This window comes from Dermochelys coriacea, chromosome 3, assembly GCF_009764565.3.
Source record: "Dermochelys coriacea isolate rDerCor1 chromosome 3, rDerCor1.pri.v4, whole genome shotgun sequence".
Lineage (NCBI taxonomy): Eukaryota > Metazoa > Chordata > Testudines > Dermochelyidae > Dermochelys > Dermochelys coriacea.
Window position 1 is genome coordinate 165774169 of NC_050070.1, and position 25284 is coordinate 165799452.

Consider the following 25284-nt stretch of genomic DNA (forward strand, 5'->3'; position numbering starts at 1 on the left):
CCACTTGTTAGTCAAGCATTGTGCACACTAACTACAGAAAGGGCCCTGTGTCTTGGGCATAAATTACTCTTGTGTGCCACTGTCTCTGAGCAGCCCCCCAGTTATGGATTACTTTGTTCTCGACTTGACAGGAACATAATTAGAACTGTTGATGAAATCTACCAAATTGTTCCTTCGTGGCCTCAATGGTCAGGAAATTTGGTTGAGTCGTATTTGTCACCGACGTAAAGGCTCTAAACACTTCATATTAACTATGTTATTAATGTGCCCTCTAATCTGTCCATGAATTGGTAACACTTTAAGTGAGCTGAGCTCTAATAGCACCTTGTGATGAATACATTGTTATGCTGTTAAAAAGTTTCCAGAGAGTGAAAAAAATGTTAATAAAAAGTGGATGTTACTTTTTTTTTTTTAATGGAGATTCATGTAGGCCTTACATTGACAGACCGTTTTCTGTTCTATAGGATTTGCTGACATTTTGGCTGTTTCATTGCCAGAGGAGGCTTTGTGTGTCCCAGAGGAAGTGAGCGATCTGGCCATAACAAAACCCGCCAAAATATTTAAACACCGTTCCGATCTTTTCTAATGCAATGCATAGTGAATGTGACTAGAAAAGGATGGTGAGTTCACAAAGGGGAGTCATTTCCCTCTGGCCTGCAAGTGGTGAAACATGCACAAATGAGCCACCAGGGGGTGGGATGGGGGGTGCGATGATTAGAACCAGGAACATTTACTTTGCCTCCTTCTCTCAAATATATGCTTCATAGAAACATACAAATATTAATGTGTTTACATCTGGATTCAGATCATGAACTTCCTAAGAGTTTGGGGTGTTCAGATCATATGTTTTGGTTATCAGCCCTGGTCAAAAAAATGTAGTCACTAATCACACACTTGTAGATGTTTTAATCTTGCAATAAGTTATATAGAAGAAACATTAAGACCAGAAATTACTGTTGAAAACCTGAGCCTATCAACCATGCTTATTAACTGAAGTCCTAGAAGTTACCAAGCAGGTATCACAATGTATTGTAAGGGGAGTTATCTGTTATGGTCCTGATTCATTAGAGTTGATGTGTTTTGGATCAGGCCCTAAAAGCTAAAATATTTGGTTGCCCAATAAGTTGGCTTTTGTAAAGGGAAATGTCTTCAAAACAAAAAAATGATTTCATACTTTAATGTCACTTTGAAGAACATTGAGGTTCTTTTTAACTGGATAAGTAATTGTGCTTAGACAAGTAGTTAGAATACGAAAATGCTACACTAGAGATGTTCACATGTAGGGTTTTACGGGAATGAAGACAGTTCTGACAACATAATGTTTAGAACAGAGCTGGCAGTAAAGAAAAACAATAATTTATGTCCCTTAGCTACTCTACAAAGAATCAGGTAAATTGGCCTCCATTTCTGCAGTACCTTTGGTGATCTATTTTTATTAATTCTCAAACAAAACAAACAAACAAATGGAGGGGAACCTCGAACCTGGGTGGCATCGGTGAGGGGTGTCTATCTGTGTAACTACAGTCGCAAGATTGGGACCTATGATAGCAAGGTGCTGTGTAAACATAAATTTTGGGGCCCTTGTCATGATTTATGAAGTCTTTTTTCTTAGCCTCTCTATCAGTTTGTCATTGAATACTGGATAGAAGAGAAGGTTCTGATCCTAGTCTTTTAAACTGGAAATCCATGGGTGCTGGTTTACTATCTCTTCCTCTCTATGACCATCATATATCACAATAGGTCTGTTTGCAGGCACAATGAGACTGTTACCTACAAAGCTGAGACACATTAGTGTGGGAGATGGAGATTTTTCAGACGCTGACCCATGTTTGTGGAACTCCCTTCCTCAAATCTCAAACATCTTCCCCATAAAATGCAAGTCTCATCTCTTAACTTCTCACAATAATGAATATAATCATAAATAATAAGCCATTTAAAGTTTAAAAAACAAAAATTACCATTTTTTTTAAAAGAGGGAGAGACCCAGAAATGCAGGATGTGCATCTTTGCAATTTTGTAAGGTGCTCCAATACCTGGTTGATGGCTGCAGTATAAATACATACAAATTAAGATCTCTTTTTTTTTTGTCTCACTCTCTCTTTATCTTTGCCCTTCTTTTTCTCTCTCAACCCATCTATTCTGAACTTTTCTTCTCCTTTTTAATTTCTCACTTCTCTTTCCATAAGTGCACGCAAAGTCACAGGATCTTGGAGAGCTTTCCAAATAATTGGATTTTGCTGCTTGCTTGAAGTGTATTCTAAAATCTATTATAGTATCTTTTGTTACCCCCATGTTATATGTGTGCTTTAGAATTCTGTGTCATTTGGGACGTTACTATTACCCAAAGGCACACTTTGTCATGTACCTACTTCATCTCACTTTCCTTTTAATATGTATTTGCTACTTACAACATTTTTATTAATGACTATTATATTATTTTTCTGATACGATCGATTTTCTTTTTGCTTTCAATCTCCAGTGGGAATGTTGTGATATATACTTGCTCAGTCCATCTATATATACATTTCTATTTTCATTCCCCAGATGCGTTAAGGGCTGACGGGAACAAGGGCCTAGTTCTGATCTCATTTGCTATTTACCAGTGTGAGTAATTCCACAAAAATCAGTGGAATTGCACCAGTGTAAAAAAACAAATTTAGATCAGAATTGGGCCCTTAAATGTTAATTTGGTAAAACTGTCACTCTACAGCATCAGTTGTATGGAGCATATGTTAGTAGATGCTCATGTTTGGAATGATGATTCACAGTTAATCGTTATAAGAAATAGGCTTACCACTTCATAAACTCTGGGAAGGACTGTTTTCTTTTCCAAACTTTTAAATTACTCAGCCATTTTATGCATTAAAACCCAATTATAACTTAGAGTATCAGAGAATTTCAAAACCTATTTTCTTCAGCAGTTGTGCCTAGACCTATATTTTGTCACTCATAGTTCAAACTCTCAAATGCATATTTTTTAAACAGAACTAGCAAGATGCTTGACCAGACATCGTGTTGCCCTAAAATACTAAAAAAAATTATTTATCTAACAGAAGAGCTATATTTTGTCAGTTCAAAGGTTGAAATTCTACTCTTGGATCAACATGTCCTTGGCTTTAAAAAAGAATATAAGGTTTTTGTAGGCTGAACACTGAAGCTTGTATTCTTCAGGACTGATTACCAGTTGTGCTTTTACCTCAGGTTAGAGATAGGCCAGTACCAGAATACTAGGTCCAAACTCTTTGAAGCTAACTCTTCCTCTTTCGTGACCCTCCCACTCCTTCTCTTCTTTTAAGATGTATATGGTCAGATCTGAAAACTCTTGAACTCTGGGAAAGTTGTGATTTATATCCAGACTTCATGGTTTGGGTCCATCTCTATTCCAGACAGCCATGTCTTCTTCATTTCAGATGGCAGAGCCGAAAGCATTTGGCTCACGAGGGGCATGAATACTATAATGAACTACTCCTGTTGTGTCTACTATTCTGTAAGCACTCAACTAATTGAAGTCTGAAGAACCAAATAAATATACATTAATGACAACCCTATCACTCAGACTAGCACTATGACATTTCAGTGCACCTAAATGAACTCCAAAATGTAGCTGAATAATAATTTACCAGCTTCCTTTGAAACTGCAATATTTAGAGACAAGCAAAGGCTGCTTCAATTGGTTTGCTTTTAGTATTTTATGAACACTGCACATGAAAGAACAAAGCCAGAAGGAAATTTCCCACTCCCACAGCCTTATCCACAATTTGAGAAGGGATTTGCAGGATTATGAGGAATGAGGTATACTTGTTTTGGAATTGAAAGATGTGTCTCACGCACCAGGTTTTGGCTGTCACCTACTTGCATTGACGTGGTCTATCATGGCAGTATTCTATGGCTAAAAATTAGCTATGGCCATGCCACAAAATGCAGAAATCCCTAGTGTTTCATTCTTTAATACAACCCTTTGTGATAGTAAACCTGATTTGACAGTGTCCAGCTGAGAGGATGCTTGATATATGACCTATTTGGAGTATGTGCAATTTTTTGAAAATATTGTCCAAGACAATAGAATAATCTTTTGGATTATCCATTGGGAGGCTGATTTCTCAGCAGAAATGTATATGCGTCTCAGATTGTATTAGTCTGGGGCAGGAAGGTGATCATTGTAATTGTAGATAAGGCAATAACTAGGGAGTTTCTTATGTGTTTGTAAGCCCAAAGGGAGGCACTTAGAAACTAATAAAACACTCTCAAGTGCAGCCTTAGAAACGTGACTATCTATTTGTTGAACATTGACCATATATTTTTGTAATGTAGCTCACTCTCACAGCCTTATCCTCCCATTGGGAATTGATAGCATAATTTTTACCAAACTTTTTCCTATCTAGATCACGGTTAAAAATTAACAGGTAACCAGGAATTCAACAATTGAAAAATTTCACTTATAGGGCCAAGTTCTCTTTTCATTTATGGCTGTATAGTTCAGGGATAACTCCACTGAGTTACCCCTGAGCTACTCTGGGATAAGAGAGGAGAGAGACCTTGGGCCAAATTTTAACATTATATATGATCAGCATAACTTGGGCCAGAAACAAATTACATTGTAATATTTCCAGAAATAAAAGTACTGATTTACAATAGCATAATGCCTTCAAAATTCATTTTAGTGATGCTTGCATTTATCAAAAATCTGTTCAGTTGTATCTAGGATTGCCATCTAGGAACATACACATTCAGTATCGTTTAGAGCAGTGGTGGCCAACCTGAGCCTGAGGAGGAGCCAGAATTTACCAATGTACATTGCCAAAGAGCCACAGTAATATGTCAGCAGCCCCCCATTAGCTCCCCACCCCGCTCACAGCGCCTCCCACCTACCGGCAGCCCTGCCAATCAGCACCTCCCCCTCTCTCCCAGCACCTCCCGATCAGCTGTTTGTGGCGTGCAGGAGGCTCTGGGGGGGGAGGGGGAGGAGCGAGGGCACAGCAGGCTCAGGGGAGAGGGCAGGAAGGGGTGTAGTAGGGGCAGGGCTTGTGGCAGAGCCAGAGTTTGAGCAGTAAGCACCCCTCGGCACACTGGAAAGTTGGCGCTTGTAGCGCCAGCCCTGGTGTTGGTGCCTATACAAGGAGCCACATATTAACTTCTGGAGACCCGCATGTGGCTACGGAGCCACAGGTTGGCCACCCCTGATTTAGAGGACAAGGGAAAAAGCAATTTTACAGCCAAAGAATCGGATTTCAAAACAAGGTGTAGCTCTGTTCACATTATTGTGGGTTTAGGGATGTCATACATGAAAAAGTGATGGGGGTGTTTTTTTTAAAAAAAGAAGAAATTAAAAGGGCACAAGCAGCTTCAATTCTGTTTTCATCTATTGTGAGTCTTGTATGTGGAGCCTAAGCTGAGATAAGAGTCTGGTGTGTCCCTTCGTGTAGCACTGTAAAACTATATGAATTAAAGTTCCCAATGATATTAAGATTAACTAAGTAAAGTTATACTTGTCAATAGCTCCTCTTGTTAGATATTTAAAGTTCAAGTGCTTGTTTGCTTTAGTTAAGTGCTCTGAAGTGCTTCAAAAGGCATTGGCCCATTTATATAAACAAATAGAAAAACTCACTGATAGACACTCTGTCTGGGTAGAGTAGACTTACCCAACACTAAGAAATCCCTTACTGGTGTCTGAAAAGGATCTATCCTAGTAGCCTCCAACATACTTGAGCCTTCATTTTATATTCTTTGGTCAGGATTTTCTTGTCATTGCTTACATTCAAACAGAATTTTCATGCTGCAAATAACATGAAGAGAGGGAGTCAGGTTAGTAGCGCAGGTGCTTATTTATCCAGGGGACAAAAGTGACTAGTTATCAAGAGTACCGTGGAAGACTGGTTTTTGTTCAGATTATTGCTAGACTTAGTATTTATTTGTGCCACAATATTTTTCTTTTTTTGCAGGAATGTGCTAATTCAATAATATGTTTAAGTTTTAGTATCCTTTCTTGCCTGAGAAAATCAAAGGAAAATAAGGGTGGGGTGGATCTAGGAACCAGGACTTCAGAAACCATTGAAGGTAGTGGTATTTTGTTACCTGTTACATGGACTCAGTTTTAAGAGGTCATGTACCCATAGCTCAGACATATTTTTCAAACCTAATACTTGGAAAATACCCATTTCAGTGGGAATTTTTCATGTCCATTAATAGAGAAAGGGAGAAGGAAAGAAACTTGCTGATACTTAGAGGCTTTTAAGCTATTTACATGCTTTCCACAATGCCTACCACTTGTCTTCATGATGACAACTAAGCTTCCCCACCATTGCTACTGTACATTACAAATCCCTTAACCCCACAATACCATTCTTCATTCAAGGCCTTGAAGCCCAGGCACTTCATTAAGTTATTTATTGAAGGGTAGGGAAGTTTATTAAGTAAGTCTTTCGTTTGCACAGGCTCATGCATACAAATAGGTGGATACAAATTATAACTAGTTACCTATTAAAGTCAAGGCAGTTAAACCCTGAAGTGAAGGTGAGTTGAACTCTGTGCAAGGTTTGGTTGGCAGAACTGGAGTCTCTGATGAACAGCAGTACATGGACTCTTTGTTTTTTGCTGTTGCCCTTTAGAGAGACAGAGCAGCATGCAAAATCAAAGCTGTCCCAATTGGGACTGATTTTTCCCAGGCAGGATATTAGTGAAGAGCTCCATGAACTGTTCGTCAGAGACTCCAGCTCTTCTGACCAAACTGTTCATGGTGTATTTGTTAGATGTGGACTGAAATGCAAAGCAGAGAGCTGCCTTAAACATCACCAAACCTCTACCAACCACCCTCCAGAAGGCAAAGTACTGTGAACAGAGGAAATTACCTGAACCACACCTTATGCTGAAATGAGATGATTTGGCAACCTGGATGAAATCAGTATGTTGTAAATGCATCCGATGAAGTGAGCTGTAGCTCACGAAAGCTTATGCTCTAATAAATTTGTTAGTCTCTAAGGTGCCACAAGTACTCCTTTTCTTTTTGCGAATACAGACTAACACGGCTGCTACTCTGAAACCTGTCAGTATGTTGTAGTAATCTTGATTTGCATGTTTTTTCTTCTATGTGATCCAGGTGCTGTCTGTGAGCCTCAGGGGCAGTGCTACTGGTAATTTAAAGTTCATTTTAAAAAATAGAAGTTTAACTAATTTTACAAATAGTGAATCATGGCGTAGTTTGAAGATTTTTTTTTTGTCAAGTTTGATCAACTCCAAAGGAAATCTTTTCAAAATATTAGTTGTGAGATGAATCAGGGAATGTAAGAACTCAAGTCATTCCTCATCACAGGAAAACACAGTGTGTTATCTCTTTGTTACAGTAGTACGGAAAATATATTTTTTTAAGGATTTATTTGTTTTTAAAGGTCAGAACAAAAGAAACTGGCATTGAAACAGAGTCAGAGTCCCTTTCTTAAGTTTATTGTATTGTAGTGCTTATAGTGCTGCCTATAGCTAAGTTGCTCAACGCTTTCCATTATAAGACCGTGTGTTCAGCTGCTTATAACTTTGCTAAACTTTAACCGTTTGGATTAAAATTTCCCATGCCAGGTGCCTAGCAGCTCAGGTTGATTTTTTTTTTAAATTCAGCTAAAATAGTTCAGCCATTTCCAAGAACATATTTCACCATTTGCCAAGTGTTTAAGATGTAGTAGTTTTGGAGCTCAGATTTGCTCCAGAATCCAACTTCCAGGCTGCCCATAAAGTTTGAAGCCCATATCTATCAGTCCTTTCCAAGGTTTAGTTCCCTTTAATAGATTGTATTTGTCCATCTTATTTTCTAGGTAAAGTCTGATGCCCCTTTGCCATTTATTTCCTTAGACAATTCACTACACCTTTGTTATTGTTGATAAACTGGAGAGGGTTCCGAGAAGAGCCATGAGAATGATTGAAGGATTAGGAAACATGCCTTATAGTGATAGACTCAATGAGCTCAATCTATTTAACTGAAGAAAGAGAAAGTTAAGGGGTGACTTGATTATAGTCTATAAGTTTTTTACATGGGGTACAAATATTTAATAATGGGCTCTTCAGTGTATCAAAGGAAGATATAACACAGTTCTAAGGCTGGAAATTAAAGCTAGACAAATTCAGATGGGAAATAAGGCATACATTTTTAATGGTGAGAGTAATTACCATTGGAACAATTTACTAAGTGTCATGGTGGATTCTCCATCACTGACAATTTTTAAATCAAGAGCGGATGTTTTTCTAAAGGATATGCTCTAGGAATTATTTTGGGGGAGTTCTATGGAGGAGGAGGAAGTTATAGAGGAGGTCAGACTAGATGATCACAATGGTCCATTCTGGCCTTGGAATCTATGCATAGATGCATTTCTTCCTTAGAATTCTCACTATTCTTTTTTATATACACTTCAAATACAGTATATGAAGTCATGAAGTGAAATATTGGCCCTATTGAAGTAAATGGGAGTGTTCCCATTGATTCCAGTAGGGCCAGGCTTCATTCAAATTGTATCATTGTTATATGGCTGTGTGTGTAATGTTCACATACAGATGCATACTGTGTGTAGATAGATACTCCCTTATAGCCAGGCACCAGTTCCACCGTGCCCACATAAAAATCACAACAGGGTCTAATAATAATACACTCTTCCTTTGAGACGCTTTCACATTTGTTGTCTAGAGTTCATCATTTAAAATATATAAAAGGGCCAAGTTGTCCTGAACCTTGATGCCACTTTGAGCTTGTGGTTTGGCTAAACAACTCAATGAACATAGTTTGTAGAGGCTTGATTTTCCAGGTGCCTCACCCTGGCATACACCCCAAGTTCCGATGGACATACAGGCAGTTCCCCTGGTAGTGGTCCTTCCCAATGGGCTTTTTTGTCTCTCCTGTCCTCTCCCCCCTTTCTTTACAAGACTGGTACAATCAGGTGCAGTAGTCTTTAGTGACTCAGGCTTCTGCAGGACCCCATGGGCCTCTCCCAACTTCCCTGAGCTGAGGAAGGGAGTCTGGTAGGCAGCAGAGTGCCTCGTGCCCCATCTGCTTCCCTTTATTAATTACACTGTGGCAAGGAATGTTATGATCCTGGGAGATCCCCTTCTGGGGTTCTGATGGACCCATACAGCCAATCATATCCATTCTGTATGTGGCCATGATAAATGTCACCTAGACTCCTTTTATTTTACAATCCAAGGTGTGCATTTCATGATCCATGGTATAAAGTGCAAAAGATTACATATATTCACTTGTGTATCTAAGCTTCATTCACAGTAGTGATGATTTTGGGGCCAATCTTGCAAGGCCAGTGCTTCTTGCAAGACGCTGAGCATCCTTAACACCTGGTTGAAGTCAATGTGAGTGGTCCATTGTTCGTCTAGCAATATATGTACATCAAATGGATTAAAGCAATGAGATAGAGAAATTTTATGTCTTCCCCAATAAAACTAACAAAGACCAACATGTTACATAACAATATGGGCTTGATTCTGCTGTCAATCACACGGATGAAAATCAAAGGTACTTCCACTTGTGTAAAAGCAGTGTGATCTCAAAATCAGGCCTGATATGTCAGTTTGATGTGGTATGAAGTTTGTCTTGTCACTGTTTAGGAAGACCATAACTCATTTATGCCTTTGCTACTTGCAGGAAATGCAGTCATCTCAAACCCATGGCAACAAAACTTATATTCCACAACACACTGTCACTCATCCTCTCAGACATTTTACATATGTATCATTTATTTTCATCAGCATCTGTCTTTCCACTGTTGATTTCTTTCTTTCTAGGCCTCTGCCCTTTTATACAATACGAGATCAAAAATCATGTATGTGGAGAGGAAAATGCATGATTTCAAAGAATACTGGTTTTAAGAATTTTATTGCCAACATGAAATCAAATGTTGTGAAGTTACATGCCAACATGAAATCAAGTGAAGTTACATTAAATTAACCACTAATTATTTGTCATGAAACTGGAAAGAGTTAAAAAAAAATCCTCTCTCTGTCCAAACCAGACTTTTTATCCCCACACCAACAAAACTGTTGCAGGAGGTTTCTGTGGTATGAATAAATATATTTCTTTTTAACACTTTTATGGTGTAAAAATGCTATTGTTTCATTTGAGGTGTGAGGAGATGTGCTAACCTTGTCAACATGGATGCAGCAGAGCAGAAATGATAACTATATATACTTTTTTTTTAAACAAAATTTCTCTGTGTGTGACTGAGAGAGAGAGAGAGAGAGAGAACTTATTTAAATCCTGAATATAGTCAGACCTCATATGCATTGTTAAAAAAAAGCCCTAAAGAATTGCATATGGATTAGGGGGATGAATATTCTATTATTTCAGTCTGTTCTGCTGATCTTCTTATTGTGACTTTGCGCTTTAGAAATCTGCCAGGAATTTGGCTTTGCCGTACTAGGCAGTAATTTTAAATGTGTATCAAGCACTTGATAGTGTATGATTTGCGTGCTGTTGCATTCCCATTCCCTAAATTTTCCACCAATTTATTACTTTTTTCATACTGTTTTAATATTTCAGGATGATGAATATATACAGCATCATTAAAGGTAAATAAAAAATGCATGAAATTAAAAAATGGAATATTAGATGTTTCTTTCCTGTAATCCCTAGGTCCAATAGGAATGAAATGTCTCTGTTCTGTCAAGTAATCCCTAAACATGATTAGGGACCTTGTACTTTCCACATAGCCCACATAATATTTGTATCATATAAGCCTATTTATGTAAGGTTTGAGTAAAAGTTGTTATTAGAAGACCTATAAACCTATTTTACAATTCAGAAAGATATGCTTGCCTCTTAATCTCTCTACTTTTATTATTTTGCTGGAGTTGATGGCAGTGCGTCCTTAATTCATTTTTCAGAATTCTGTTACATCTTTGGGTACTTATATCATGCATTAGCTAGCCCATTGAAATATATTTTTAAGACACAGGATTGAGTTCATCAGTTCATCTACTTCTGTAGCTTCTCCTTAAATCTGAGGTAGGAGGGATGTGCGACTCTTTCCTGGGTCTTTTCTGCGACGTCCAGATTTAATCTGGACTATGGGTCAAGAAGACACAGGAATCTTTCCTGTTGTGGGTTTTTTTTGGTGGGGGGGGGATTAATTTTCTATATTTGAATCACATAAGATATGTTGATGATGTTGATGCTTCTGACAGCATCGCATTTGAAATCAGCTTTTGATTTGGCCAGGTGATTGAGTGGTTTTAGATGAAAAGCTGCACACAGGAAAAGTTTTAATTGAAATACTAATAGATAGAAGAAGGAAGATATGATCGCTAGTTCTGGGTCGATTTTGTTATTTCTTCCTCTAACTCTGATTTGGGAAGCAATAACACAATATTCCCTTCTTGGGAATTGAGTCTTAAAGTTAAATATCTGCCATTTCCATTGCAAAGACATAATTGTGTCCATTCGTTGCAGTAGGTATTTCTCTGAGTAAAGAGTGCTGAATATAAAACTTTATTAACAATTCTTTTGGATATGTACTGAGTCAATCTGCTCCATATTCCTGGCTCTGCCACAGATTTCCTCCTGTGATTTGGGCAAGTCTCTTAATGTCTCTGTGCATCAGTTTTCTGTCTCTAAAATGGGGATAACAGTACAGGATTGTTGTCAGGCTCAATTCATTAATGTTGTGAGGCGCTCATATTCCATGATGAGAGGGAATCTTAGAAAAACCTGTTGATAAATAAAATAAGAATAGTACTTTGTGTGTAGTTTAACTGGCCTTTCACAATAAGAGTTTTTTCAGTTCATATTTGACGATCACCCATGATAATTCTGTGTTTCACATACTTTGATCTGAGATTATATTAATTTAGTGTTACCTGATTGTTTCTTTTAAAATAAATACTAACTGAAGAAGATTTAGTACTATTTTCAACCATATCCCACTGAAATTGTACTTTTAGTCTGTCTTCAGCAATTCAGGTAGATTTCCTGAGCAGTGCTTGTACTTATGACCAGGAAGAAACATAGAGGCTCACTGCTGAGCCACTCTTTCAGGAAAACTAAGATCAATACCTGTTATTTGGTCCGCATTTATGGGTTGTGTTAAATGACCACAATTCTTGATGATCACCATGAATATGGCATGTTTAAAACTGCGCTCTATATTGCCCAGAAAAATCTAATGCAGTCAGAACCTTCAATCCTTACTCGCATTTCAAGTAGTCAGTTTAGGTGATCGGGGTTGTTTTGTTAGCTTGAGACATTTTAATTATTTTAGTGTAAGTAAGTGAAGGAGAATTGAGCTTTTCCCACACAAGCCGTCTTCCTCCTGCCAGCATAGGGAGTAGAGCTGAGATACCCATGTGTCATGTGGATCCTCAGGCGTTGTTTTGTCTCCTTGGTGCCATTAGTAGCTGCCCTTTTGTTTCAATAGTTCGTGTTTGAGGAGTTGCCTTGCATCCAGGGGACCCAAGGTCAGAGAAGTACAAAGGTGAGCTTTGTCATTCAAATTGAAATGTGCACACACCCCAACTTGTACTGGGTGCTCCTGGTCTGAGATCTAGCCATATATGCCAAATCAGGTTCAGGTGCCGCAGTTTAAGTGGAAGATGGGGATTGCAAAGGCAAAAGCTTAATTTAACCAAATAATATTGTACTCTCAATCCTTAAAATGAATTAATTCTTTAGAGTACTTAGGACGATAACATAGTTAAATAACATAGGTATTTACGATGGAAAAATTAGATGCTGAAAATATGCCATGGCTGCCTCTCATGATATTTTCACTGCTTTTACTTCACGGGAAGTAATATCATTATTGCAACATTTCCAAATTGCTTTTTACACAAATCCACAGAAATTAAATCTCCTCCTTATTATAAATATGAAGTGATGTCTTGAGACTACTTTATTAGCACAGATCTATGGAGACAACAAGGCAAATTCTGCTTTCAAATACACCACTGTAAATATGGAGTAACTAAATTGAAATTGAACTCAGTTGAATCTTCGTGTCAGGTCCTGATTCAGCAAGACACATAAGCATGAACTTAATTTTAAGCATGAGTAGCATCAGAGGATTTTAATAGGGCAACTTGTGCTTAAAGTTAAGCATGCACTTGCATGCTCACTAGGCTGAGAGGAACTAGACTTAGTATATAGAGTGCTATGTGATGTATGAATAGTGGTGAATGATGTAAATTGGAAGTCTTTGGAGATCAGTGTCAAACTCAAAGGAAATAATGTGAGTACAGATCTTTGTAGACCATTTCAAGTTATTTAGATGACAAACTAGCATAGGATACTATACAATTTTGTGTCTGCAGTGAAGGTCTTGAGCCAAATTCTGCTCACATTACTCCAGTTTCAATCCAGAATAATTCCAACGAAGGCTACACATTATGTCAAGAAGAAAGGGATGAAACATCAGTGCAAATTACACCACCACCAAAAAGAAGAAGAAGAAGAAGAAGAAGAAGAAGAAGAAGAAGAATTTGATGAGTGTTTCAAATAATACTGGCAAAGAGTCCTGTGGCACCTTATAGACTAACAGACATATTGGAGCATAAGCTTTCGATGAAGTGTGTATTCACCTATGAAAGCTTATGCTCCAATAAATCTGTTAGTCTATAAGGTGCCACAGAACTCTTTGCTGCTTTTACAGATCCAGACTAACATGGCTACCCCCTGATACTTGAAATAATACTAACGTTGAGCTCAAGACAGAGCTGTGAATTGAAAAGTCTGCATAACAGCTACCATATCACCTATAAAATTGTGATATCACCTGTAAAATTGTACCTGGGTATTGCTGCATACAGAGGGCTAGATCAAGGAGTCTCTACTTAGGCAACATAACCTTTGATTTTAAGGGGAATTTTACCTGATTAATAACAGAGTAAGAACTGCAGGATTTGGTCCAAGTGCACTTTTGGAGGGTTCCACTACATTCTGCAGTGCTATATACTGGACTATTGAGGAAGTGTGTGTTACCACAACATGGGTTTACTGATCTTTCTCTGGCTTATCATTAGTATCACATCTCAATCTCTAAGGGCTTATTGGGATGGGTAGAATCATTCATGCTCATAGAAGACCCAGATGTACTGCAGTGTCTGCAAGTAGAACCAGCAGGACTCAGTAGGAAGCAATGGGAGACTTGGCTGACAAGTAGCTTGTTTTTAAATAGATTTATATCAGGACCATAATGGCTTTTTGGGGCTTACTTTAATCAATATCAGAGCTTTTTATGTAAAGTGGAATAAGTTGCACCAGAGAATAAAAACAAGACTTCTACCAAGTGATATAATTGGTTTTACTTGCAGTGTCAAACCTATTTTATGGAGGAAATCATGGTAAACCATAATTTTAAAAACTGGAGGCTACTCATGGTAGTAGAATTAAGCACATGAGTAAATGTATACAAGTTCAGGGCCTATATGTGCATCTGCACTAGCATGCTTAACATCTTAATTTGCTCATACAAATAACTGCTTGCGATTGTCATTAGCTGATTATCACAGTCTTAGATGCGCAAAATGCAAGTGTAAACCAACTTCTAGTTTTTAAACATTTGGGTCCCTGTGTTTTAGGGTTTGAGCCAACATTCATTGAAGTCAATAGCAGTCTTTCCAATGATGTCAATAGGCTTTTGCATCAGGCCCTGAGTGCTATTGTCCTAAACCTTTTACCCCATCAACTTGTGGTTACAGTAAGGATAATTATTACAATCAAGATTATTGGAAATATATGGTACTCTTATAGCCATATCGTGGTGGTTTGGATGAAACATTCTGAGTCCAAGTTCCCCATGCCTATGGCTAGTAAAGAGGATCCCTCAAACAGGTCTGTGTGGGATGTTTTGTAAAATGTGGTGAGTTTCTGTTTTGAACTATTTAGAATGATTTTTGTTGTCAAGTTTAGACATTTTTGAAATCGTAAGGGTTCAGACTATTTATGTTAAAATCAGTGGATTAGACCATGCCTCCATAACAGTGCAGTAGGTTTTTAAGAGTGCTGGCAGTTGGGTTTAAACTTCTGTACACTTTTTTTTTTTTGAGAGTATGGACTTTTATAAATAATGTCACAGAAAAGCTCAAAACTAAGTTGCTGGAAGGTCAATGGTCTCATATGCTTTTATTAGTGTTGGAATGCAGTAAATACTGTATTCTTCAAAAGGATGTAACCCATTTCTGTGCTGGCCTCTCATCAGTCATCACCAGTATCTGTTTTCCCCCTAAAAATAAATTAATAAAAAGTCACATTTCATTCGCAATCTCATTGCAGTATTCAACCAGATTATCAGTTCTCGAAAGTGTTCGTGCTTGCTCATTGTTTTAACAGGAACATTTCTGAATGAGTGGATTTTCAAATGCATTAACACCCATTTATCCCTTTCCTCCATTATGCAGGCATCACAACCAAAATTAGGGGAGTTGCTCTCACGGTTCCTCTCACTCCTTATCCCTCTAAGAGCAAAATTTTCTGTCTTTTCATAGTAACCTTTACTATGCAACTAATAAACAGTATTGTTTTCTGTTTTAATGATCCCCAAATAATGTCATAGTTAAATGAAATGCAGTTTGTCTCAGCAGGTTTCTTTGAATTTGTGAGCATTTTTGTTCCATATCGCACAATAGTAATAGTAATAATAATAATAATAAAAATAATATAATAAAAATAATATATCAAATATTATTTACATTTTTACTGTTTTCATTCAATAGTTTAAATACCCATTTTTTGGAGACTTGCGATCGCTTTTGAACATATTTGAATGCATTTTTAGCCATCACCAAGCTTAAAATAGGAGCCTTTTTTTCAGCTTATCTTTATTAAACACCTGTAAAAATCAATGGTATTTCTTTTTCTTCGAAAGCTCTCTTCCTTTAACGAATTCCAGACATAATGTACAGTTTTTTCTAGTGTGGATTTGTTTGCTTGGCATTAATGGGTAGTAAATGGTCCAGTAATGTCTGAACTATACAGATACTTGTAAAAAGAAAAGGAGTACTTGTGGCACCTTAGAGACTAACAAATTTATTAGAGCATAAGCTTAATAAATTTGTTAGTCTCTAAGGTGCCACAAGTACTCCTTTTCTTTTTGCGAATACAGACTAACACGGCTGCTACTCTGAAACCTGTCACAGATACTTGTGTTATAGATAGGAGTTTGAAGTTAAAATACAACTAATCTGATCATTAACCATAATCAATTAGAAATGATTGTTTTATTGAGTGTCAGACAGTTGAAAGAAATTCTATCCATAATGAAGCTGTAGGAATGGATTATTCTTCACAAATGCAAATGTTTGCCAGTCCAAAGAGTGTGAGGTAGGGTCTGAAGAATTATATTTCCTTACCAGTTTTTTCTTTTCTTCAAATAAAATGAAATGTTCATTTTGTATTTCTTAAATTATAGTTTAGTTAGATAAACACAAGTTTAATTGCACTTTTATATCTTAAGAATGGAACACCAGGATTTGCTCTCAGGGAAGTCAGTAGCAAAAGTTCCGTTGACGTCTACCTGTCATCTAGGTATCTACGTCTACCTAACATCTTACATTGGTGGGGTGATGCCTTCAGTGATGTTTTGGTAAAATATGTTGAAACCAAATTATGCTCTTGGAGTGAGACATTGTTTGTCCAAGAACCACATTTCATAGACTTAAAAAACAAGAGTTTGTTTCTATTTTTATGTCCCCGTGTTAATTGGATTAAGCCTGATGCAATACCCAAAAAATCAATGGGGATAGTTCCAGTGAATTCAGGGAGCATTGGATCAGGCTGCTGTGCAATAATACGTTAGGCAGCAAAGTCTGTATATGTATCTTTGTTTAAAAAAATTCAATAAGTATCTTTTTTTCAACTAAAAAAAAAGGGAGGTTACAATAGAAAGGCAGCCCATGCATTAAAATTAAAATTAAAAACCCTTGATGTGACAAGTAGAGAAGTCATAGGAAGGTACTAGAAGAGATGACAAAATGTAATATGCTCATAAATAATTAAGTGCCATGATCAGGACTAAGAGTTTGATCAGGAATCAGAGTTTATTTTTGAAGAATGTTGTGGAACATTTGAAAAGGGGGAAATAATCTGATGCAATTAGGAATTGGGAAGGTCTGGTATGCTGGTTGCTGCTGCTACTGGCTCTCTGATAAGATTGTAAGAGTTGCCAATATCAGTATTCAGTCTTGTAGTGTGTCACAGTGCTTTCATGTGAACTGAACTGAACTGTCTCTTCACACTCCCTCCCTCTCTTTCTCTCGCTCTCATTCCCTGCACTCATCGCATTGAAGTCAGGGGAAAGAAAAAAGATTTGAGGATCGCCCAATTTGTTCTGACATAAAGAGATGTTTAGCTCTGTGAAAGGTGGTGGAGGCAGAGTGCCTGACTGACACTTCAACAGTGTGTCTGCTGGGATTGCTCACTTCATGTCCCTTCATATTCCCGCTGTGTCCTGCATGAGTGCTCCTGTCTAATCTTCACAGTGAGAACACCAACAGTCCCTTGGGCTTTGGTGCTCAACACCTTGTTAGACAGGGCTTATGGTGCCATAGCTCTTGGTTTAGCATTTGTTTTTGCTCTAACATTGCAAGTTTTGTTTATAAAGTTCAAATAAAAGATTTTTCAAGTAGTTTCCTACAAAAATGCTGTATATCTCCTAATCGCTTTGGTCTGATTTTAACAATCACTGGATTTGGATAGTATCAAGTAAAACCATTGGTGAGGAAAAAAAGGAGAAAAATCATAAAAGAAAATATAAAAGGACTTTGCTAAGTCAAAAATATACTGCTTCAAGCAACGGCATGCTTTGTTTTTAAATGAAAATGTGTTGACTGCTTTGGTAAGTTTAGAAAATAGACTCGTAAAATTGGTAAGAAAGTCAAGACCACATCTGATCATTAGCACCTAACTCTGTGCTACTGGTTACAAAAGAAGTTTAATTTAGTTGTTGTGCTTCTATTTTTTAAGATTCTGGACACGTTGTGGTACATTCTAGCATGCCATATCCTGTTACAAGACATCACATTAGTTTGTGATGCTGAATAGCACTAAGAGCATGAGTTAATGAGATGTAATGCTCAGCTCTTATTACTGGAGCATTAGTGGGTACCCTGTTAGCTACAATTACTACCCAAATTCATCCTTTACTGCAAATCAGACACAAACCAGACTTTTTTTTTTAAACAGATGAATGCTATTGTTCATATTAGCCCTCTCCAAACATATTAATTGATGGGTTTAGTCCTTGTTAAATCTTTTAAAAACATTTTCCTATGCCTTGCTTATACATTTTTAAATGCCTCCCATATTCCTACATCCCTAAAACAATTGCCTGTGACAAATAGCAGAATAGCATCATCCTCGCTGCTTCCAGCATAGTTGGTGTCCCACTACCATTAACCCAGAAACATGCTGCACCAATTCTCTGACACATGGTTGCTCTTGTCTTTCCTTGGACTTTTTACATTCCCCTTCAGCTTCAAATTTTGAATCCACCCCTTCAACATCCTAACATACTTTCTGTGTCTCCCTTGAGACTGCGCAATTTGTGGCTCACCCTGTAAAAGTGATTCCTAATGCAGACTGTATTCTAAGAGCAAAAATTTCAAAGTTGGGCACCTAAAACTACATAAAAATCAAAGCTAGTGCTGAAATGAAAAACAAAAGTTCTCCATGACTCAGCTCTTAAACATGGAATCAATAATGCATCCTTTAAAATACATAAAAAGAAACCAGTATGTCTTGACTTGAGTCTTGATTGGAAAAATGCCACAAACGTACTCTGGCATATAAAGACTGATCTTGTAAATTGCTAAATGCATCCTAGAAGTCAATGGCTGAGGCGGGTGCTCAGCACCTCACAGGACTGTGAGTGAATTCCATAATCTGGATTTCTCTGTGAATGGCACCAAGGCAATAGTTCCAATCTCACCTATCTTGATTGTTCTGATGGGCCATAGTGCCACAGACAGTTCATCAGGTAGAAATGTACTCCCTGAACTTCCAGTGGGACTACTTATGCTTAAAGTTAAGCACATGTTCAGCGCTTTGCTGCATTGAGGTTTTAAAGCTAAATTTAAAACCATGAGGTTCACTGAATAGCTAAACCAGACTGTATTTTATGAGTTTAGCATGAAATATATTTCATATATACACATTTAGTAAGCGTTTTATTCAAAAATACATTGGCACAAACCAAGAATAGCTCTACAGACAACACAAGTTGATCCAAGCATTTGCATAGTTATGGACGTTAACAGACAAGAACGCCACCAATTTTATATTAATTTAAATGTCAGTTTAAAATACAATTGTAATGACTCATCAAATTAATCCATGGTAACATACCTGCTAAAAAGACAGATGGTCTGAAGGGAAATTCCAGATCCATATGTGAAGAATTCTCTTTTGACTATTAACCCAAAACTTTGAAATAAAATGGCATGATCACCATAGGTGAACACAAGAACCTCTGTCTGAGCAACCTTTCTATGAGCTATATATATCACACAAATCCATCATCACACAAGTGAACAAGTAAGAGATAAATTTTTTTTTAATATTTAAAATAGATTTAATTTAATGCTTTAACTGTGGGGTACTCCGCGGTAACATCAACTTCCTAATATTGACAAAAAGAAAAGGAGTACTTGTGGCACCTTAGAGACGATGAAGTGAGCTGTAGCTCACAAAAGCTTATGCTCAAGTAAATTTGTTCGTCTCTAAGGTGCCACAAGTACTCCTTTTCTTTTTGCGAATACAGACTAACACGGCTGCTACTCTGAAACCTTCCGAATATTGAGTAACTGTTCTATATGTGCCCAGATTTGTTGAGCATAATGGCTATATGTTAAACAGTTTTCTATGGTATTTAAAAATTGACATTTCAAAGAGTGTAATGGCATAATGAAATGTAAACTGAAAACAGGAATGAGTTAATTAGACTAATGATCCCTTGACTCCTTTATTAGCCAGTTTTTTAGAAATTGGGATTAGTTTTGTTTTCTCTGCTGAATAAAGACAGGAAGGATAATGTTGATTCTAGTAAATGACAGCACCAGAAGAAATGAGTGTTTTCCTGTTAGTTATGGGTTTCATTGTTTAAGACAAAAATGTTGGTTTCATACACACATACCTAATTTATTACACTTTGAGTTAGGCTCAGACTGGAAGAGAGACATCAGGAAAGCAATTTAGGAATGCCTAGTGATTGTTACTTTAAAAGTGATCTACTGTATTTTACATCAGTACTGGATTCTATACATTAATGGGGATCTTCAAGACACAGAGTTGAAGAGAAGGCCAGTTAAAGGGACAATCTGAGGAAATTTGACAACATTGGAAGTTGGGCTCTTTATTTGTCCTTGTGAAAAGAATGAGCTATACTTTTCTATTACTTGTAAAGATCATCTAAAGAAGCATGAAGAATATCCCAGTAGAGGTTTAAAAAAGCTGTCAAGCATACACAGAACAGGAGAATTTTTACAACAATAGCAGGAATCACAAGACTATGCTCGTGTAACCATTTTGTAGTCAGTGGAATTGCACAGGTGTAATAAAGGGCATAAATTAGAGTAACTAATCCTAGTTTTTAAATTAAAATGCATAATCCCCATCTTAATCCCATGAAGTACTGAGCTCCAGCCAAAGGGAGCATTAGGGGCAAAAAACTTAACAGGCTTCAAGAGTGAGCTTAATAAGTTTATAGAGGGGATGGTATGATGAGACTGCCTAAAATGGCATGTGGCCCATCTGAGACTGGTAGTAGCAAATATCCCCAACGGTTAGAGATGGGGAGGGCTCTGAATTACTACAGAGAATTTTTTCCCAGGTATCTGAGTGGTGGGTCTTGACCACATGCTCAAGGTCCAAGTGATCGCCATATTTCCCTCCGGGTCAGATTGGTAGAAACCCTGTTGGGGTTTCATCCCCCTCTGCAGCCTGGGGCCCAGGTCACTTGCAGGTTTAAATTAAATAGTGCATTTTCTGTAACTTGAAGTCTTTAAATCATGATTTGAGGACTCCAGTAACTCAGCTAGAGGTTATGAGCCAATTACAGGAGTGGGTGAGTGAGGTTCTGTGGCCTGCAATGTGCAGGATGTCAAACTAGATGTTCACGACGGTTCTTTCTGGCCTTAAAGCCTAAGAAATCTGAGTCCTTCCACTGAAATCTGTAAGAGCAGAGGGCACCAAACACCATGCAGGATTGGGCCTTTAATAAATGCCTGTGGAATATAGAATTTATAACACAAATGAGCCCAAGTAAGGGACTTGGCAGCGGCTGAGTTATGAAGCTTTTTACTTCATTACTATTCCCACACACTCTCATTAAGCATTCTCTCTCTGTACACCACAATGGAGTAAAAGTAATAATATCATCTGTTTATGGATTTAGTATTTTCAGCTTTCAAGAGTGTAACTGGAAGAGTGCAGATGTGCAGCTTGTGATTAGCCCGGCAGCCCCTCGCACTTTTTGGGTATTGCGGGGACTTTTTCTTTTGAGAAAGAAAGGCTATAATATTGGTTGAGTGCCATTAGTGATTCATTAGGTGCGATTCAATGGCTCTTGGGTATGAGATTCACTTGGTACTTAATTTTACCCTGTGCCTGGTATAATATGCAGTCTGAGCATTGCCTGGAAAAGAGTTGAACATTATTGTAGTCCAACACTATGCCTGACCTTGCAGCTCAGTATTAATTTGAAGTAGTGGAATTAAAATTTTCCATTCTTTTGCATTGTCATGCCTCACATTGATAAGCACTAAGAAATGTAAATAAAAAAGACCTATTTCACAACCTAGCTACCACCTTTTTGTTTTATGACAAAAGACAGTTAATTAGCATACTAGCAGTAAGCAGCCTTCCCAAACTCGTGCTAATTATGTATTCTGTTGACCGTGACTCCAGTCATAAGGTAATTGGCTTGCAGCAACATGACATTTCAAATCATCTCTTGAAATTACATCAAAAAGCCAGCCTGTTTTGTTTTGAAAGGGGAACAATCAATTTGATAAGTGGTAACACAGTTCATTGTTTCACATTAATTAGACTAATTGCAGCATGTTAGCCTCTGAAATAGACAGAACTTGGAGAAGACAGAGGCTGCGGCCTTTAGCATGCAGTGCATGTGATGGTTCCACTTGCTTGCACATACTGTAGGCAGAAAACAGAGTTGTTAGAATTCCGCCTTGCGGGAGGCTGGGTGTTAACAGTGGTTTGATGTGTTATGCTTAATCCACTGGCTTTCAATTATAAGATCTAGGTTCAAAAAATCCCAGAGATAGAGAAAGAGAGAAAGGAGGAGAAAAAAAAAAGACATTTTGATATTAATGGTGCCAAAGTTTTCAGCGCTCTTAAGCTTTCTGTCTCCTAAAACACATAACATAGAACTGGCAGCAGGATCTCTTAGGCGTTTACAAGATGTCAGGCCTCAGTTTGAAAAGGTTTTGCTTCTACCTCTGCTGTTCCTGCTCATTTCTATTAATATTTGTTTCTCTGTATATATATTAGTTTGAACATTGTTCTTTTAACTTTTATACTCCTGTAAACACAACATAATAACCACTGAGAGGCTGGATTACTGAGGACAGATAGTACAGACATATTCCCCTGTTATTGAAAGTGCCAATTGTACCTTGCTGTGTGGCGATTTTTATGATGAAGATGTATGTCATCTGTAGATAGACGTGACCAAGTGGATTTCATTTGTGACCTAACTGAAATATGAACTGAAGTTTGAAGAGATGAAAAGTGAGGGTGTTTTCTCAGTACAGAGAGTAGGTTCCCTTTATTGTTTTTTAGAGTCTGATACACACCACTGGATGCTTTGGGTGAATAAGGAATGCAGGATTGGACCCATATATTTATTACACATTCTTCAAGGATGTCTGATTAAATGGAACTCAGAATTCAGTAAGTGACATGTGACATCTGTAAACTTGAGATGGAATGAGTGAGAGGCAAGATTCCAAACTTACTCTGTAGGAGTAACGGATGCATATGCACAAGGTCAAATCCTGATTCCCTTCCGCATGAGTGGTCCTGTTGAGTTCACCAAGCAGGATTTAGCCCATAGCCAACAAAGCCCAAGCATTCCAACTCTGCTGATGCTCTCCTCCCAACAAGATGCACACTAAATAATAATAATAAAAAAGAAAACAAAACAAAAACTCCATTAAAAATCATGGAATTGATAATACTAATAGTGTTACCTGCCAATCATTTTCCTTGATTAATAGGATTTTTAAATGAGCGTAAGGAGGTTAGGCACCCAGATCTGTTTGAAATTCAATGGATGTTGGGCACCTACTTCCCTCGAGTGCCTTTGAAATATCCCAGTCTAGATTGTTCCCTATGCCCACAGTGTGTATACTGGCTGTTTAGATTATAAACTTTTGGCATGTGGAGACCTTTAGTTAAATTCTGCTTTCAGATACACCACTGTAAATCTGGAGTATGGTAGTTTCAGTGAAATCAGTGGATTGGTTTTAATAGCTTTAAAATTATCATTGCTAGTTGAAGCTTTTTATTTTTATTAGTTTTGCATATGTTTTATGTCACCCCCTTAGCAAATGAACATAAACACTGTTTTAAATCCTGCTACCAGTGACTTCATACTTCAGACTCATTTCCATCAATTTAATGGCAAGAATAAATTTTAAAAATTATATTCCAAGCCACTCAATTCCCTCACTTTACCCCCCCCCCAAATAATCCATTTCTAATAGCCCTTCTTTACGTTTAAAAAATTGTATGAGGATTAGTGATGTAACTAATGTGCTGGTTTTAATAAAATGTATGGGGTTTATACAGGAGGTAAATTAGCAAAAAAGCACAAAGATTGAAGCTGTTTAGCATTCAGTTTAAGTGCTGGTTCAACTTGCCTGAACACAAGCTGGAAACAGCATTGTTAGAATTCAAGTCTACACCCTTGCTGTCACTATTGGTTCTTGTGTAGTCAAGTTCCTACTTGGAGCAGAGCAAATCTTTGCTCAGTTAAGCGAGCGTCAGTCACAGGCAAGCTTGGCTGCCAGCCCAGGGTGGTTAGACTTTTCCATGCTACACCTGAATGAGATATTGATGAGACATGCTACCTAAACAGAGTCAAGAAACACTAGATAAAAAAAATATAATTAAATTGTCATGGGGCTGACAGAATAATTTTAAGAATATAACTTACACTTCCAATGCACAGTCAGAATGCTTACAGTAGAGAACCCATATTGCTGGCTTGGTGATAGATCATGTACAATCTTGTTGTTTAAATACTTTTTTCTCTTTTCTTCAGCATTAAGCTTTAGCTGTGGATTTGAATTCTGCGCGGAAAATAGAGGCACAGGCAAATCACACTGGGACACTCTTAAAGGACTGATACTGCAAGGTGCTGAGTTCCTCTTGCAAGGTAGTTAATCTCCCACAACACCTACTGGTTTCAACTTATATTAATAGAGAACAGGCCCCTTGTAGCATTTTGCTCTTACCTTGTATAGTTATTATCCATAAACCAAAAATCCATAGGTTTTTTTAAAAAGTATTTTATGGTGACCTACAGAGAACACAACTCTGAGAAATAAAGTTACAAGGTTTTGAAGTGTGTAAAGACTTGGACAGTGGGTGTTTTGCACAGAGCAGAGAATAAAGGAACATTATAAGAAAATCAGGGACAGAGAAAAAGAGATAAAATAGAATAGTTTTTCAATAGGGATGGCTGGCAGTGTTATTAATCACACAAGTCTCTGAGCTCTAGGGTTGCATAAGTGGAGCTAATACTAAAGAAAAGAGATACTTTGCAGATATCTTGAAATACACCATTAAAAGTCACAAGCTAAATTAAAAAGAGATAACAATGTCCGAGTAGATTAATGAAAAGTAATAATAAAAAAAACCCAACTCGTGTATCTTAAATAAATACTTAGGTCCCTTGTTGTGTGGTTGTTTTCAAAGAGAAATCAAGATTTTAATAATTGATTGTGCAAATTGCAGGTCTTGTCATACATACTGACTTCTAGGCTTTGATTCTGATCCCACTTACACCATTGCCAATCCTCGGGAACTCCACTGAAGTCAGTGCTGTTGCTCTGGTTTTGTGCTGTACTTGTGACCAGACCTGGCCGCTAGTTTTTGTTAGATGCTGCAGTTTTAGTGGGAAGTTCCACAGTGCCTTTGAACTGGGTTGGGATATGGGAAGGGAGAGATTTTTTTCACTTCAGTTGCTGAGGTAGATCAATACCTTCCTATGTGGACAGGCCAGCTATGGTTCTGAGCCTGTTCCTTCATGAAGTGGCAGATCAGCTTTAGGGATGTGGTATGGGTAACAA

The 25284-nt window shown here is 37.6% G+C and overlaps 1 protein-coding gene across 6 annotated transcripts in view; it reads left to right on the forward strand.

Moving 5' to 3' along the window:
• The window catches only part of ESRRG (estrogen related receptor gamma), a 522927-nt gene that overhangs the window by 212282 nt on the left and 285361 nt on the right, over positions 1-25284 (forward strand). The window contains exon 1 of one of the 6 annotated variants that reach the window (XM_043511751.1): positions 305-620. The exons of the other annotated variants lie outside the window; for them this stretch is intronic. Within the exon in view, the coding sequence (XP_043367686.1) occupies positions 586-620 (35 nt within the window). The 5' untranslated portion in view covers positions 305-585. Of the gene's footprint in view, positions 1-304; positions 621-25284 lie in introns of those variants that run through there. 6 annotated transcript variants of the gene reach the window in all.